Source organism: Cygnus olor, chromosome 2 (assembly GCF_009769625.2).
Source record: "Cygnus olor isolate bCygOlo1 chromosome 2, bCygOlo1.pri.v2, whole genome shotgun sequence".
NCBI classification, from domain to species: domain Eukaryota; kingdom Metazoa; phylum Chordata; class Aves; order Anseriformes; family Anatidae; genus Cygnus; species Cygnus olor.
The window spans coordinates 139,732,868-139,749,187 of NC_049170.1; the positions used below are offsets into that span (position 1 = coordinate 139,732,868).

General features: G+C 47.1%; 1 protein-coding gene across 3 annotated transcripts in view; it reads left to right on the top strand.

The window, feature by feature from the left end:
• Window positions 1-1,957: 1,957 nt before the first annotated feature.
• Window positions 1,958-16,320, top strand: part of FZD6 (frizzled class receptor 6) — a 29,404-nt gene continuing 15,041 nt past the window's right edge. The window contains exons 1-2 of one of the 3 annotated variants that reach the window (XM_040546635.1): window positions 1,958-2,050; window positions 3,129-3,506. In XM_040546635.1, coding sequence (XP_040402569.1) covers window positions 3,327-3,506 — 180 coding nt within the window. In that variant the 5' untranslated portion in view covers window positions 1,958-2,050; window positions 3,129-3,326. Of the gene's footprint in view, window positions 2,051-2,781; window positions 3,507-16,320 lie in introns of those variants that run through there. The other 2 variants (XM_040546633.1, XM_040546634.1) reach the window with 2 other exon arrangements.

The window sequence follows — 16,320 nt, forward strand, 5'->3', positions numbered from 1 at the left end:
ATGAAGCTCTTAGATGTGCCAACAGGAGAAAGCTCAAGCCAGTGTACATCTTGGAGCCTTCCTCCCTAGTGCATGAGCACAGGGTGCACTAACATGTTCACACAGCAAGCAAATGTGGTCACGTTGTTTTTCACCTTTCTGGGAGGGACATCCACACAAACAGTTGAAGGAGAAAAGGGTACTTCAGTTCACAGCCCAGGCAGGTTGTTAACATTTCTGATGAGGATGGGTTCCAGCCAGACGGATGGAGCGTGGGCACTGAGGTGATGGTACGTGACCTGTTCCATCGCAACCGTCACGCAGGTGGTGGCAGTCAGCAGAGCTTCGAGGGGAGCTGCTGGCCGCCGCTGCTGAACACCCTGTGCTGAATGTGTTGAAAGGCATCTGAAGATGACCTGAGATTTGAACAAGGCTCTAAATCATTTAGACTCTTTGTAGTGAAAATTGCTATACTATAATTGTTTGAAGTGGTGCCAGACAAAGGTCAGAAAATTAATATTACATTAACTGAAATGTTAACAATATCTCCAGTGCCAGGTGAGCGAAGTACCTACACATCTGAGTAGTTGCATCCCTAATCAGCAATACATTTGAGTACAAGCTTAAAACACTCAATCATACTTAAAAGTGCCTTGCTGGATACCAGTGAGAGTGCTCACATTCCTCACTCTGGTTAGTCGAGACCTTTATATAGCCAGAAACAAATATATTTAGATCACGGCTCTGAGAACCAGCCTCAGGAATAACTTGCTTAGCAACTAGGTTGAGAGGAAGCAAAATATATTAACAGTGTGATTGAAGACAGGGCTCATCCTTCCTTTTCTCTGCCTTTTCCAGTCATCTAACAAAAACAGGAGAGTCTTTAAGGAAGGAAAACAATGTTATTTAGACATACGCGTGTTTTAGAGATTTAATTTATGTATGCAAATGCATTCTGATAGAAGGAACTAAGGCATCACTTCATATAATGCTATATTTACACAGTGTGACACCAGCAGAGCTAAGGCTGCTGAGCTCTTCACAATACTTTATTTTCAGATGCTTGTTACTTTCACAAACTTCCATGTTTGACTGAAATTCCCAAACCTTAGATTTTTTCTGTTTCAGCAAAATTTCTTTTTAAGCTTTCACGAAAATCATGTAAGATATGCCATTTTTCCTGTATTAAAATTGCAACAGAAGCTTCTCTGAGAATTTGTCAACCCTACATATGAGGAAGCAAAGAGTGTTCACTCTGTACAGATTGTCCAGGGTAATTCTGTTCCTGTTTCGTGAAAATGCCTCCAGGTTTAGTCAATGAAACTAGAAAGGAAAGTCAGTAGAAAGCTGCTGGAGTTTGAATCTGCACCGAACACAACCAGTCTCTGCAAAGTTTGGGTACATTCGAGGAACTGATGGTGTTCCCAGAGCAGAGAGCAGCTCAGCAATTTCATCGAGAGCTGAGCAAGAACTGTCCTGGGATGTCAGCAGAAGCTGACTGGGGAGACACCTGTGTGCTCCTGGTGCTCTCACTGCCAGACCCACACCGTGTGCAGCCTCTCAGCACTCATGAAAAGAAAAATGTGGTATTTCTAGAACAGGAAGGAGCTTCTAAGAGAGACCTGAAGCCAGCTGGAGGATGAGAACTGGAATGACAACAGAGGATAACACAGGTCTTTGTACGCTGTAGCACATTAACTTCCACAACCTGCACATAACAAGGTTTCATTAATACCATCTGTGAAACCTGCTGGGAAAATGTTAGTCACCTTGCCATTTGGCTGCTTGTTTGTATAGCAAATTGAATTCCATTACTGCTATCAAGTTACTCCATTTGCTCAAATGGCTGAGCTATTTGGATCTGCGGCAGGTAGGTACAACCCTTCTCGTGATTCATACAGGTGCTAAGATAGTTTCATGTAAAAGACTCAGGAGGGGTTTTGTGGTCATGTATATTTCTACAGGAGCTTACACACAAAAGATCTGCACGGAGAGCTTTTGCGGTCCTCTGAATAGGCAACGTGCAGCTTGACGCTCGCCGCCATCCACGGACGGACTACCTGGATCCTGGGTAAGGAGGCCTGACTGCACAGACTCCCTTAGGGCAGACGAGCAGAGGTGCAGCGCTGCCTGAACACCCTCAGACCGTTCCTAGAGCTGGTTTGCATGTCTCGGCATCCGGCGCTTCCCGTTCCTCAGGTGGCTCTGTGCAGAGCCGAGGGGCGCGCAGCACTCCTACACCTGGGCCAAGCCTGGCTGCTTCCGAACGGGGGTTTGTTGTTGGATGGGGTCTCAGCGTGGCAGAGGACATGGTGGTGCCTGAGCTTGGGTTCCAGGAGACACGAGGGGCATAGGGCCATGAGGGGCATGAAGGCAGCGAGGACCTGGAGACGCGAGGGCATGAAGGCAGCGAGGACATGAGGGCATGAACGCCCCCAGCCAGCTGCTCCGCCTCTATCTGCACGTTACCCCTTTGCTCTCATCGCCGCGTCCCAAACGCCCCACACCACCTCCCGTTTCTGTCACCCCACTCAGGCTCCCCGTGTCCCCTCTCCCCCGCGCCTCCTCAGGGAAAGGCAGCCCCGGTGCGGCGCCGCCATGCCAAGTATGACGGGAGCGGCCCCGCCGCCACGTCCTGCCCGTGCCGCCGGCGGCCATGGCGGCGGGGAGCGGGCGAGGTGGTGTGGGGGGGGGGGGGGCAGTACTGGTGCGGCGGCCATGGCCAGGCGGAGCCCCGTGGAGGAAGAGGACGAGGCGGAGGAGGAAGGAGGGGGCGCCGGGGGCTTGGCCCGGGTGTGTCGGGGCTGCGGCGCCGAGGCTGCGCCCGGCGAGCCCCGGCTCCTGGGCCGCCCTCCCGGCCCCGCTCCCCGCCCGCCCCTGCGGGCGCCGCTTCCTAGGGCGGGGCTGGGAACCAAGCGCCGAGCCGGGGCGCTGGGAGCAGCGGGGAGCGGCCCGGCGGGGTAGGTGCGGGCCGCGGCGGCCTCGTCTCCCCTCCTCTCCCCTTTCCTCCCCTCCCCTCCCCTCCTCGCCCCGCTCCCGTCCCCTCCCGGCAGCCCCGCACCGGCCGCAGGGCTGCGCGGAGGCCGAGCGCGGCGGCCTCGGTGCGGCGGCCGCTGAGCGCCCTGCCTCGGCTCTTCCTGTGTTCGCAGGTCCGAGGAAGGAGGGATTTGGGGAAAGACGCCGGAAAATGGGGAAACAGCGAAAGCGAGGCGTCTGATGGTCGACCTGCCCGCCTCTGCAAACCTGCGTCCCTGGGGAAGGAGAAGAGGAAGATGCGTGTTTTGGGGAGAGGCCAGCCCGCGTGACGCTGGGCGAAGCTATGCGCCGCTAGCGGGGATCTCGGCAAAATGGGAGCGCTCGTGGCCGCCGTGACCTGCGCCTCGCTCCTGGCTCTGGTGCGAGGGCACAGCTTGTTCACGTGCGAGCCGATTACCATCTCCAGGTGTTCAAGAATGCCTTACAATATGACTTTTTTCCCAAATATCATGGGGCACTACGATCAGGACACTGCTGCTCTCCAAATGGAGGTGAGTTATCCCAGCCCTGAGGTAGCGCGTAAATGTAAACAGTGTGAAATACATCCTTTTTGTCCTCTGAGTAGTGATATCTGTTGCACTAAACGACAAGGGAGATAAGCTGACTAGATAACACTTCTTTGAAGCTTTCTGGACTGCACTATTGCTCCGTGCCTGTGTAAGCGGTGCGTAAGGGAGCTATAGACACATGCCCCTTGGATTCTGTATCAGACTGGAAGAGGAATTGGTGTAGCACACCGATGTGGCTGTTAGAGCTCTTCAACAGATCGCACATAAGCCCGCATACCTCACTAATGCATAAAGCAGTTCTTGAGATTTTCAAGGAACATAGCCTGTGATGTTCTGGTGATAATCCTGGCCCACCTGAACTCAGGCGGTGCGAAAATAATGTTTAGAAGTCACTGTTATTTTTTTTTTCTTTTCTTCCATCTATTAAGGACAGGTACCTAAACTTATTCATAGCCTTGCTCTCCACTGTGGTTTTTGCGTTCTGCTGTCACTTGACTGAACGCTGAAACTCCCGACTGAGAGAAACTTTCCTCTGTTTTGTTTTTTTTTTTTTTTTTTCAGCTGAAAACAAATGCTTTGCTACCTGAACTGCCTGCAACATGGCTCCCTTGAGAGCATGCCACCTTGTGGAAGAGCTTTGCCGGTTACAGTAGCTACAGAGGGCGAGAGCCTCTCTGGGTGAGAGGCTTGTAAAACAAGTTTTAAACCTGTTTTAATAATGGCTTTTCAGTAGTAAGAGGAGGGGGAGCACCTTAACACAGGTCTTGAAAAGCTCAAAGTCTTGTGCTGTGCAGAGAGTGAAACAGAAGTGAGATTAAAATTCAGAAGCTTCTGGTTTAAAAAAAATTGAAGATAGTATTGGGGAAGGCTGCTGCTAGTACTACTACTAAAATCTTATTTGCATATGCATTACTGAGCTTGGAGAAGGAGCTTGGTTCAATTGCCAAAGCATTTGTTTAGTGCTGTTTGGGATGCTTAGGATTACCATTTTGGCCTCTAGCTGCCAGTCTGGAAGGGCAGAGGCTTGCATTGTATTTGCCAGCCCCACGTAGATACATGGAAAATTCTGGTATCAAATATTAAGAGCTCTATATGTGAGCAATTCAGTTCAGCCACAGATCTCAGATAAGTTGTGCGCTTTTAAATTGGAAAGCGCTCTCTCTCTCCAGTCATGCTTTGTCTGGAATGCTCTCTTTCTACAGCGCCTGCCATTTTATCTTGTCAGGCATGCAGGTGGTTCCTACTTGGCGGGTAGCTTCTGTCAGTGCTCATGCCTTCCAGGAACGCTGCTGTTACAGCAGAGACCACCGTCACTTTTGTTTGCTGTGACTTTCCTGTATCGTCAGTAAGTTACGCCTAGTTCCTCCTGGAGAAGGTTCATGACTTATCTGTTTTTATTTAGCACTCTCTATAAAAATGGCATGGTAGCAAGAAATGTTGTTGTTCCCTTTTCTCCATCCTGTCTTTTTATAATCATTTCTGGCTCCTACGGTGGCTGATCGCTACTCAGCCAGCTGACGGGGGGCTTTTTGGAACAGCACTAGGGTTTGACCTAGCGTCCTAGTACTTCCTAGTGTCCTGTCACTGCTTCGGTCTGGCCTCTAATTTGGTACTTTACTAACCTCACTACTCCTGTGCTGTATGGACGTTTCTGAGCTACCTGATCTGCCTTCCTCTATTTGCAGTTGGACAGTACTGGTTGGCCAAACCAACTTTTTCAGACTGCCTCACTGATGAAAGCATAAGGAAGTTTTCCCCCCTTGTGTAACTTGTGTTGTATCTGGCGCTAGCAGTTTAGTTGGAGTTGCACGGTAAGCTTAGCACAGTTCTTTGGTGGGCCTCTCTCCTGAGACCAATGCATACCAGTAGCTTATGCCCTCTGAAGTGATTCTACGTGGTAGTCAGTAACAGCACCAGTGTGGTTTGTCATGGTTGATTGCAGCAGGGAGACTTCCCAGGAGTGTCAAAGGTTCTGCTTTTCAGGGGACTTGCAGCAGAGGAGGAGCTGTTGGACTTCGGGACTGTTGTTTAACTTCGTTTTACCGCCATAAAGAAGCAGCAGGTTGGGAGATGAAGGAGACTTGTGTTTTAAGAGCTTGAATTTTTCTGTAATTGGTAGTCCAAACTCCGTTTGTACCAAAGAAAGAATTTTAATGGTATGTTGGTTAAAACTTTTTTTCTTTTGATCCTCAGTAGGAATGCTCAAAGGCTTTGTTTTTTAATTCCATTTCTCTTTCCCCTCCCCACAGCTTGTTCTCAAGGCAGGGCATGGTCTTAAAACGTAAACACTGGGTTATGAGACCGACGCTTGTAATATTTTCCTTACTTTATCTTAACTGACTTTGAGCAAGCTGCTTAATCGTGCGATCCAAGGGCATATGGTGGAGACTTCTTCAAGAAATCTCAAGTATTTTGTGCAGGAAGCGCTTGATATTAATCCTGTTTTCTGTTCCTATACCCTCTGGAAACTTATTTTCGTTATTTATTTGTCATGTTTACTCCCAGAAAGAGCAAAGAATAGTCAGTCAAGGGGATGAGCCTCATCTGGGTGTGAAGTTACCTCTCCAAAACTTTGTGAAGTCTGCTCTAGCCCACTGTTGAGGCTCAACGGGTGTGCTCCCCAGTGGGGAGTCTTGTATGGCCAGAAGAGCTGTGATTTCCATCTGATGGAGTATGACGGCTTCTGTAGAGTTTCTCTCCTGTCTGGAAAGGTGTTAAATTGGCATTTCGATGCCTTCATAGTAATCCTCCAGGTGAGAATGACAGGGAGCCACAGTCTCACGTGGTGGTTTTCCTCCTGGAAATCAATTGGATCGCCAAGCTGATTCGTGGTATTATTTCTGCCTCATGTATCAGCTCTTCATGGTGTTATGCGATAAACCAGAACGCTGAACTGATTAGAGCAGGAAGAAGGGCTTATTCAGTCTTATGGCCTCAGTTACAGGGGTTCTGCTAATGGTGGTAGTCCTCCTTGGCTCTTATTTTTTGCAACAGAAAGCTCGTAATTTGCTCCCTCCCCACCCGCCTTATTTTTAAATTGAATCTTTGACTCTGCGGACTGAATTCAAACTATTCAAGTTTTGTTTGTTTGGATTAGCTTTGTTTATGCAACAAATGGAGATTTTTGGAAAGTACAACCACGTGACTTAAGGGTGTGAAGCTTTTTTGTGTATGTTACTTGAACACCTGCATGACAGTGGAAGCTAATTATTTGCAGCTACTTGCAGTATCTGTCTCAAAGCAATTGAACAGCACCACTGCTCGTGTTTTTGCTCTGAAGACCTAGAGTATGTCTAGTGAGGAAGATGGATGGATGTAGCTGTGATGAAGCCACCCTTCAACCATACTTCCAGAGGTGTAACTCCCTCTCGTGGCAATCCTCAAAAACAAGTCACTTCTAACTCGAGTGCAATTTCTTCAACTATCTGGAGTGGGTTGTCAACGTAAAGCGTTATTGAAGCAAAGCAGAGAATATTCCTCTGTAATAACTTCCTTTGTTCATGTTTCTTAATCTGTTGTGTCTGAATACATGTTTGTGGCGAGTTCAGTGAACTGAACCAGTCAAGTTTCAAGTTTTTCAAGAACTAGTCAGTTTCATCCACCAAAACCAATCTGAAGTGGATTAAGAAGTACCTTCAGAAACTCGATACCAAAGTTCTGTGGTTTTCTACCTCTGTAAATTCAATGATTTTTTTTAATATGATCACTTAATTTGCCTCTAAGTGTAAATTAGCAACTAATTCAATATGAAGATACTTGCAAAAACTGGAAACCAGTTAACTGGCAAACTTAAATCAGTACGTATATTGATATTAGATATATTACACACACAGGGGGAGGAATAGGATGAAGTTTTCCACCTTCTGTAGGTTGGGAGTGTTGAGGAATTTAAGCCCTATTTAGTGCAGAATGCTGTTAGTGGGATGTTCTGCAAAATGGCACAGGTGTGAATTTTCTGAAGCCTGTACAGACAGGCATCCTGCCTCTCTCCCTTACCTCAAACGAGCAGTGCTTGCTGCAGTACACGAGCCACTAGTACTTTGAAACTGGAAGCCTAAATCTCTTAAAGTAGCTCAGCTTCAATTAGGAAAGCCGTTATCAGCGGTATCTGCTTGGAATTGCTTTTTCTCCATGATGCTGCCTCAGAGCCTAAGCTGGAGAAAGGGTGCAGAGGTATGAACAAGCACGAGGGGCTGTGTAATTCATATTTTGCTGGAAACATTTGTGCTGTTTCCTTACCATTATCACTGGTGGTAACTGACATGGAAGGCATTAAAAAAAAAAGGTATTAAGTATAGCGTGCTGTGTGTCATTATTTAGTACAGGCTAAGGTAACTTTTCTAGCTCAGTGGAACAAGGTGGTTGTAAAAGATTTGTGTTAAAATAACTAGATCCGTCCATGTTAGACCAAAGTTTGCAAATGCTGAACTATTTTCTTATAGCTGCTTCGTATGGATCAAAGGAAACACATAGCACTATGACTTCTGCGCTGGTAAGTCTCCAGAAATACAGAATAGTTGGACGTGAATAATTCTGTTTTGAACATCACTGTTGCTTGTGGAGAAGCTTTTGCTGAAAGGTCAGAAGTGTGCATTAGACAAGTGTGTCACTGTACAACATGCAAATTCAGGGCTCTTTGGTTTTGCTCTCTACTGCACTTGCTCTCAGATGTTTCAAGGTAACTCAAGTCGTCATTAGCTCTCACAGGAGTAGGAGCTTGAGCAACGCATTCATAAACTCCATGTGCTGATTTTGTGGATAAAATAAATTATTTTGTTGGTCTCCTGAAGACTTCTGTCCTTTCCGCAGTGCCCTGTGTGGTGGTCAGGAGTTGGTGCCAGCCCTGGAGGTCTCTGGGTCTCGTTGTGCTTCTCCAGCTCCTTTTCCATGCCCTCCTGCTAAGCGTGGTCACTGGCTACACCAAGCACTGCAGGTGGAGGCTGGTGGGCTTAGTCCTGGGGCTGCAGCCTACTTACTCCAGGAGGACACCTATGAAAGAACAGATTCATGCCAGCCTCCCTAACCTGGATTCCCTTCTTCTGAGGGGGCCACGGTGGGTTTTAGGCACCTTCTTGCAGCTGAGAGATGCTCTTTGTCCACTGTCCGTGGGTGGTGAGGCTGTGCAGCGCCTGTGCCCTTACTGTGTGTGGGTGGAAGTGGAAGGTGCGTTTGGTGTTCCTGTTGCGAGGTGGGTGTGATGCTGAGGGTGACACGTGGATGCAGGATGTTGTCGATGCCTTCCCCGATAATGACCGCAAGAAATGAATGTCCGGGAAAGAAGCGCGTGGGGCTGGGGATGTGGTCAGACGTCACTGCTTTTACTTCCAGCGTGGCAGCGCAATGATTATCTGTGATTTCTCAAACAACTCCTGGGTCATTTCTTGCCTCCTCTACTCCATCCCGAAGGAGGGCGTAGGAGTGTCTGCACCACGAGGCTTCCTGCGTTTTCCTCTCGCTGTGTGCTGGCTGTTGATTCTCCAAGCCTTTGAGGCAAGCGTGGTTACTTCGTCACCCCTTGCTGTTTGCTTTCGTGGACCTTTTTTGTGTGCTGTGTGCAGCTGTGATTGCTGCAGCCACGGTGCAGTTCACTTGCTGGAGGAGAAGGTGCAGACAGATGTCTGCCCTGTTCTCCTGAACTACGCAGTGGAGGTGAATGGAGATCTGCTCCCTTTCTGCTTTACTGTTAGAAGAAGGGGAGGTATTCAGGGGAGTGTAAGGGCTGTGTAAGCAGCCCATAACTGGGGGGTGAAAACTTGCTGAGGTGCAGGGGGCAGGCCTGGGTAATCAGCCTCTGCAGGGCAGAAGAGATGTCCTGTTTCCAAATATATCTGTTCCGTTGCATCCCTTTAAGTGATGAAAGAGCTTCCTGGGGAAAAAAAAAAATAAATCCCTCTTTCTTGTGCTTAGACTTCTGGCAGATCAAATTCTTTCAGAGAATAACCACATCCGTCCCACGCTGTTCCCCAGCGGGCCTGCGCAGCCCCGTTTCTTTAGTGCCAGAAGTGGTTGCCCCTTTCCTGTTCACAAAGCACCCGGTGACCAAACTCTCCACATGCTTACCCCGCGTGCCAAAATTAAAAGCAGCTGCTCCAAGAGGGCCTGAACCCGTCTCGCTCTGGGAAGGTGCACCATTTTAGGGAAGGCTTGGAAATCCAGCTGGGGGGATCTGTGGGGAGAATGCCTGGAGCTACAAACCCAGCTCTGTGCTCTGAAGGCTAACGTGGCCCACAGATCCTGAGATGAATGGGTAGAAGAGAAGGTGGCCTTGAGGATTTTAAGCACCTCCTGGTGCTGAGGAGGAGCTGCCTAACGTGGGCATTCAGAGCCAGGGAGAGCAGGAGGGATCCACACATCTGACCCAGCGCTGACACCAGCGACAGGTCTGGCAGTTCTGGAGGGCAAGGGAAGGCCTCCCGCTGGGGTTGCCACCCGTGCCTTGTGTCTAACACCTCCTGCTCCTTTACCAGTTTGGCAAGAGCAGTTCTGGTCCGTCCACGTGCCCTCGATGAGTTTGTCAGCGTCCATTTGCACAGTCTGGTTCCTGTCTGACCTTCCCCAGTGCCACCTCAGCCGCAGGGAGACCGCCCAGGGCACTGCCTGCAGCAGTCTGGGAGCAAGGCGCCAGGACAGAGGGACAAAAGGAAGACGTGCCTGCTTATCAGGAGCACCTGTGAAGGAGGGAGAGAGCAAATGCGAGTCCTTGACTGCCTGTGAGGTTACAGAACAGTAACGGTGCTTGTGGCAGCCCCCAGCTTCACCCAGCTGGGTGAAGGTTTCTGCAGTGCAGTGGGTGCCGGGGTACAGCTGTGTCTGCTCTGAGTGACTCCTGTGAGGGAAGGGCACAAGCTCTCAACAGGTTGCCCGTAAGTAGTGGTAAGTTGCTTCTGCGCTGTAGCAGGCAATGACCTTCTTGTCAGAGAGGTCGGCGTTTTAAGATGTCAGGGATTTGGGTGGAGATTTTGGAGGAATGGAGGAGAGACTTCGTGTGAGGCTGCAGGTGCAGAAGGAGGCTCCCATAGAAACATCAGATCCTTAGTTTTGTTGACAGCCCTTTCATATTTTTGGCTATCGCGCATTTGAAGGAAGGAGGAAGTTTTCATAAAGTAATGGCTGTTGTGGGTAAAGCTTCCTTCCTTACCAGCTGCTTCATCCATCCTTTAGAATTCAGATCGTTTTGCTTTTTTATATTATTTAAAAGCAAGTTTTTCTTGCTTTCTTGCCTCTAAGGTTGGCCTGTATCCCAAAGTAAATAAAAATCATCAAATAGAGGAATTAAGATGCATATATATACACGCACACACACACACATATATATATATATATATCTGCAGAGCAAAAATCTATAACTGGTCAAGTTATCACTGTTTTAGACATTTAGACATTATTTTAGAAATACCGACAAAAATATCACAAAGTAGATGCGTCTGTGAAAGATGAGAGCTGTTTCCCACAAGTCCTTAGGAATGACGTATCGCTTTTTTTTCCATGAAGGTCTTACATATCTCTTTAGAAATCTTCCACGCTGCTTTTTCTCTACAACAATGATCTACTTTTTGCATTAATTGCTGCGTGTTTTATGTTTTCAAAATACAGCGGAGACTGCAGCTGTACAAGTGGATTAAAGTGGCAGGCCTGGTTTTCTGTTCTGCACCCAGGACGACCTTCCCAGAAGCAGTGTTTTCACAGAAAATTGCTGCGGATCAGAATTCACAGCAGGCGGTGGATGCTGAGTACATGAAAAGCTCGCCGCGTGGTCAGGGCTTCCCAAACAGAAACAAAGCGAGGCTGCCACCTGCTTTTGCATTGTTCTTTTCAGCTGTCTCAGTCTGTGGCTCAGACTCCTGGATCGTTCGTTTCCAGCGTTGTGTCTGACTTGTTGGCCTGTGCTCTGGTGCTGCTGAGATTTCATTCGAAGGATCCCCCTCCTGCTGTGTGCGTGGCAGCAGCGACCTGTGCAGATTTTCTAGGTGCTAACTAAGCCAGTCCGTTTGAAGTTCAGTAAAGCATTTGATTCAGTACCACGTGAAAATCATTACAGTCGCTAATCCCTGCAAACTTTCACTAATCCCTTCCCTTTGCTGCGATGTAACAGATGACCTCAGTCTGGGCCGCACGAGTCGGATGGCTGAGTTATTGCATTTAAAGCCCATCAGGCTGCACGTAGGTACCTCGCCACCAGCAGTGCTTCCTCTGGCTTCTGCTTCTCGTGTTTCCAGTAGGTCGTACGTCGAGGCACTGACTCTGGCCATGGGACAAGCTGCGTCTCCTTCCTGTGACACATGGGAAGGAAATCAACTCGTGGTTACTTCTCGTTGTGTGGGATCTGCGAGGCCGAGGTCATTCATGGGAACTATCTTCGTAATCCAGACTTTCCTTTTCATATACAGTGTCAGTGCCATGCTATTGTACTGGTTAGGTGGGACAAGCCCAGATTTACGAAGACGGAAAGACTTGGTGCAAGCAGCAGCGTGGCTCCACGCAGAGCTCTCACAGGGTCAGCTTTGAGCCCTGCGAAACTCCTCGCAAAATTAGTTTGTGCCTCTGCCGTACTTCCCGTTTCTTCCAGCTCCAGCAGGGCTGTGCAGGGACAACCAGTTCCTGCTGGGTGTAAGAACAGCTTAGGTCTGGTAGGGTTTATTAGCTGAGGCTCGGTGTCTGTGCTGTTACGCCGTATAACTGTGTTCCTGGGTGGGCTCAGCAGGCGTGGAGAAGTGGTAGGTGGCTGGGCCTCTGCGGAGCTGGTGTACGGGGTCTGGCTGGGATGTTAACTTTCCCTGCAGCTGCCCTTACAGTGCTGTGCTCTGCTCTTGTAGCTAGAACAGCAGTGGTATCACACCAGGGTTGTGTCTGCTGCTGAGCAGTGCTGGCACAGCATCAGGACTCTCTCTAACCCTCCTAGGGGGCGGGCAAAAAAGTGAGAAAAGAAACATCACCAGGGCAGCTGACCTAAACCAACCAGAGGGATATTCCGTACCATATGATGTCACACTCAGCAACAAAAGGTGGAAAAAGGAAGAAGAGGGGAGGGGTGGGCTCTCATTGCAAAAATGTCTGTCCTCCTCCCGAACATCGGCTACGTGCGTTGAGGCCCTGCCTCAAGGACGTGGTCAAGCATCGCTCATTTGTGGGAAGTAAAAAGTAATTTATTTCCTCTGCACTTCCACACAGCCTTTACTTGTTTTGTTTTGTTTTTCCCCTTCCCCCTCCCTTTTCCCCTTTCCCTTTTTTTTCCCTTTAGTTAAATTGTTTAGTTAATAATAATCTTTCCTTAATAATTTCTTTTCCCTTTAATTAATCATCCTTATCTCAACCCGTGAGTTGTTCTTGCCTTTACTTCTTCCCCTTCTCATCTAAGGAGGGGGAGTGAGAGAGCGGTTGTGGTGTTCAGCTGCCTAGCACGGTACAACCACCACAGCTGGTTACGTTGCCTTTACATCCACAGAAGTGGCTTTCTTGCCATCCTGATGATTCTGTGATAAGGGGCATCGAATGTGTTAGCGTGGCTTGGGTGCAGAGAAGGGGAGGTGAATGTCTTGCGGGAGGAGAGGTCTGGTGACTCAGAGTCAGCATCGCAGGTTACTGTGGTACTCGTCCCACTTGTGAAATCTGTCTCTTCATTTCTTTACTTGGTGTCCCAAAGACTGCAAGAAGAGTGCTTGAACATCACAGCTGTCATAACTGAGAGGCTCCTGCTGTAGTTTGTGTCAAGTAAGCAGGGGAGAAGGTGTGCTGCAGGGTTACTGCTCTTCTGCGTTTGGGTGGTGCTGTTCTGCTGAGGTTCATCGCCCTCCTCAGAGGGGAAAACGTGAATCTGGTCCGACTGTTTTGGAACCAGAGCAATCACTACTTCTGCTGGAATTCCCTCTGAAGGAGGAGCCACCTTCTAGATAACACGCAGTCCATCAACTCTTTTACCGGTAATCTTCTAAACTGTGTCCTGTATTTAAAAAGTTCAGTACTAAATCCGTTTACTCCTCTAACGCATGGCAAATGCATGAAGGATTTCAGAATGTTTTGAGATGTTTCTGCTACCACAGTCCAGATGTAGTGGAGGTCTCCTTTGCTGTAGTCTAGACTTGAGAAGTTTGAGGGCTGCGGTATACTTTCCATCAGTTAACTTGTTTTCATCTTCTATGCTATGTATAGTATAGATGGAGATAAAGCCATATATAATTGAAAGCTGTGCATAAGTAGTTGAGCTATGCTCAGGAAAACTCTCTAATATTTATTTTGTATTGTAAGTAGCAGAGGCTGTAATGCCTATAATTCAGGTCAAGCTATAATTTAGGTTAGAACCACAAAATGCAGTGAATTTTGCTAATAAGCTGTTTTGGAAAGCACTGGAACTTTGTTTCGTGGTAACTTCTTCTAGTGAGATGTAATATTTCCATTCGTATTGTTTCTAGGCTTTGTTACAGCTAATATGTATAGGGATGTACGTATTTTTATCTTAAATACTTAGAGGGAAGACATGGAAATAAGTTGTCCTGCTGCATAAAGAGATTCTGTAGTTGCTAGTTAATGAAAAACTAGCGACTTAGCAACCCAGAACTAGCAACCCATAGAGGTAAAAGCAGAACAGCCTGCTTGATCTTCTGGTGTCCATGTCCACGTACACCCTCAGTGTCAGTGGTAAGTTTAGTGCCCAGTGGGGTGGGTTTTTAAGTGGGCGTTGTGCTGCCCTACCGACCTTTGAAAGCCTTCCCCCCTTGTGCTTTGTACTTACACTGCTCGGGTTTCTGGTTAATGATCCCATCCACTGTGAACGGCTCGGAAGGCTCACGACCAAGTTATATATTAAATATATTTCGTATGGAGGGACAGTGGTGACAAAGGGTTAGCAACTACGCTCGTGCTTTCAGTGGAGCCACGCTGAACGCTCAGGTGAGTGATCTGGCTCACTGAGCAGCTGCACAGGATAGGGTCTGCCCTGCACGGGCTTCTCAGCTGCTTGCCCGTCAGTTCCTGAGCCATTGTTACATTTTTCCTTTGTTTTTTCGTAGCTTCTTGAACCAGATTGTCCTTGGGTAGGAAATTTAAACGACTTGTCTCTTGTAAACAACTAGGGTAACCTGCTTTCAATTCTGACAAAAGCTTTCATTCTTATATTTGTAACGTCTGAACCAATTTAGTTTAGAAAAGGTTTTACAAGCTTTTCAATTAAACCTGACTTGTATTTGCCTTAATTCTATTTCGCAAGCTGCAGAGAGCAATGCTTTAAAGGCAGCTTATTGAAAGCACACAGATTTGACTTTTATTTTAATGTTTATTACCTCCATCAAATCGGCACAATTTAATGATGCATATTAAATGTATTTATGTTAATATCTAAACTACTATATTCCTATCAGCGAATTTTAGTTCCAAAAAACGTTTGTCATAGAAGAGTTACTTGTATCGCTTTGAACATGAGCTTAGTCTCTTCTCAGCTCTGCTTTGAATCTAATCTGACTTGCAAATTTCACCCTTCATTTAGTTTCATGTGTTGGAACGTTTATTTGTCGTGACTTAATTGCGCACAAACAAGGAATCAGATTCTTGGCAGCCGGTTCACTGTGCAGCCATGAGCAATTGTATAAACACAATGAATGGTGTGATGCCATTAGTTTCCCTGGGCACGATGCTGATCTTGCTTGCATCCAGCCCAGAATAACTCTATTGAAACAACAGTGTAGGATTAAATCGACCATGCCGTATATGTTTCACTCTTCTTAACTGAAAGAGCTGCTTATAAAAGTAGCTGGGGGTATTGCAGATTAATTGGTAGTATAGCTCTGAGTATGAAGAGTGCTCACTGCCTATTTTTTCGAGACTGGTGCATTTATAATTGCAGTGGTTGATGGTGGCCGTATTTCCGACACTTCATATTAAGGTGTACAGGTAAAATGTGTTTAGATTTTGAGGTTGTACCTTAAGTCTGTAATGGCACTTACTAGACAGTAGTTGTTTGAATCTGATACTGTAAATTGTTACCCATAACAAACTTTTGCAGATTTTCTGAAAAGCAGGTGAATGGTTTTATGAATAGCAAAGTACACCCTTAATACAGGTAGGAATATGGGTCACCCAGAGTGCTAAGATAACAGAAATTCAGATTTAAGCCCATGTTTGTTTCCACAATTGACATATGCAATGTTGTGAGGAGTAAGGTTACAATGCTGGTGCTTTGGGGTGCAGGATTCACATCAAACCACGAAACAGGTGCCATTGTTTAATGCTGAGACAGTGTCTCATTGTTTTAACTACATTAACCTCAGTGTTAATATGTTTAGCTCAGTTAACTTACTTAACTTGGTAGCTAAACCTCAGTGATGAGGAGAGTGGGCTGTTAGTTTTACGTAACTGGCTCCAAATAGCTGAGCAAGGGCTCTCACCTCTGCTTATCCGCAACTCAAAAATACTTGTTCTTGCCAGTTAAGATTTACAAGAGCTGATTTTAACAAAGTCCTTGGTATTTTCCATCTACCATTTTTTTGTATCAAATATTTCTGTGACATTGATTGAAGTACAGGAGAACATTTTCACTCATTTTGACATACATTACCAGAGGTGATGTAGTAGTTACTGCTAATCCTTTTCTCTAGGGAAAAACTGAGATGAGATGGAACGAAGTCATCTTCACCTGCAGCATCTTCCTGGAGTATTGAGCTTTGTTTCTGTTACATCTTGGTTTTCTAAGCCTGCCAAGCACAAAACAGGAAAGCTTCATGGTCTTGAGATTAACGTGGAGTTGAAAGCTGCAATTTATTTACTGGCAAAATATGTTTAAGAGCCTGTTTGCACCTGGGCACTTATT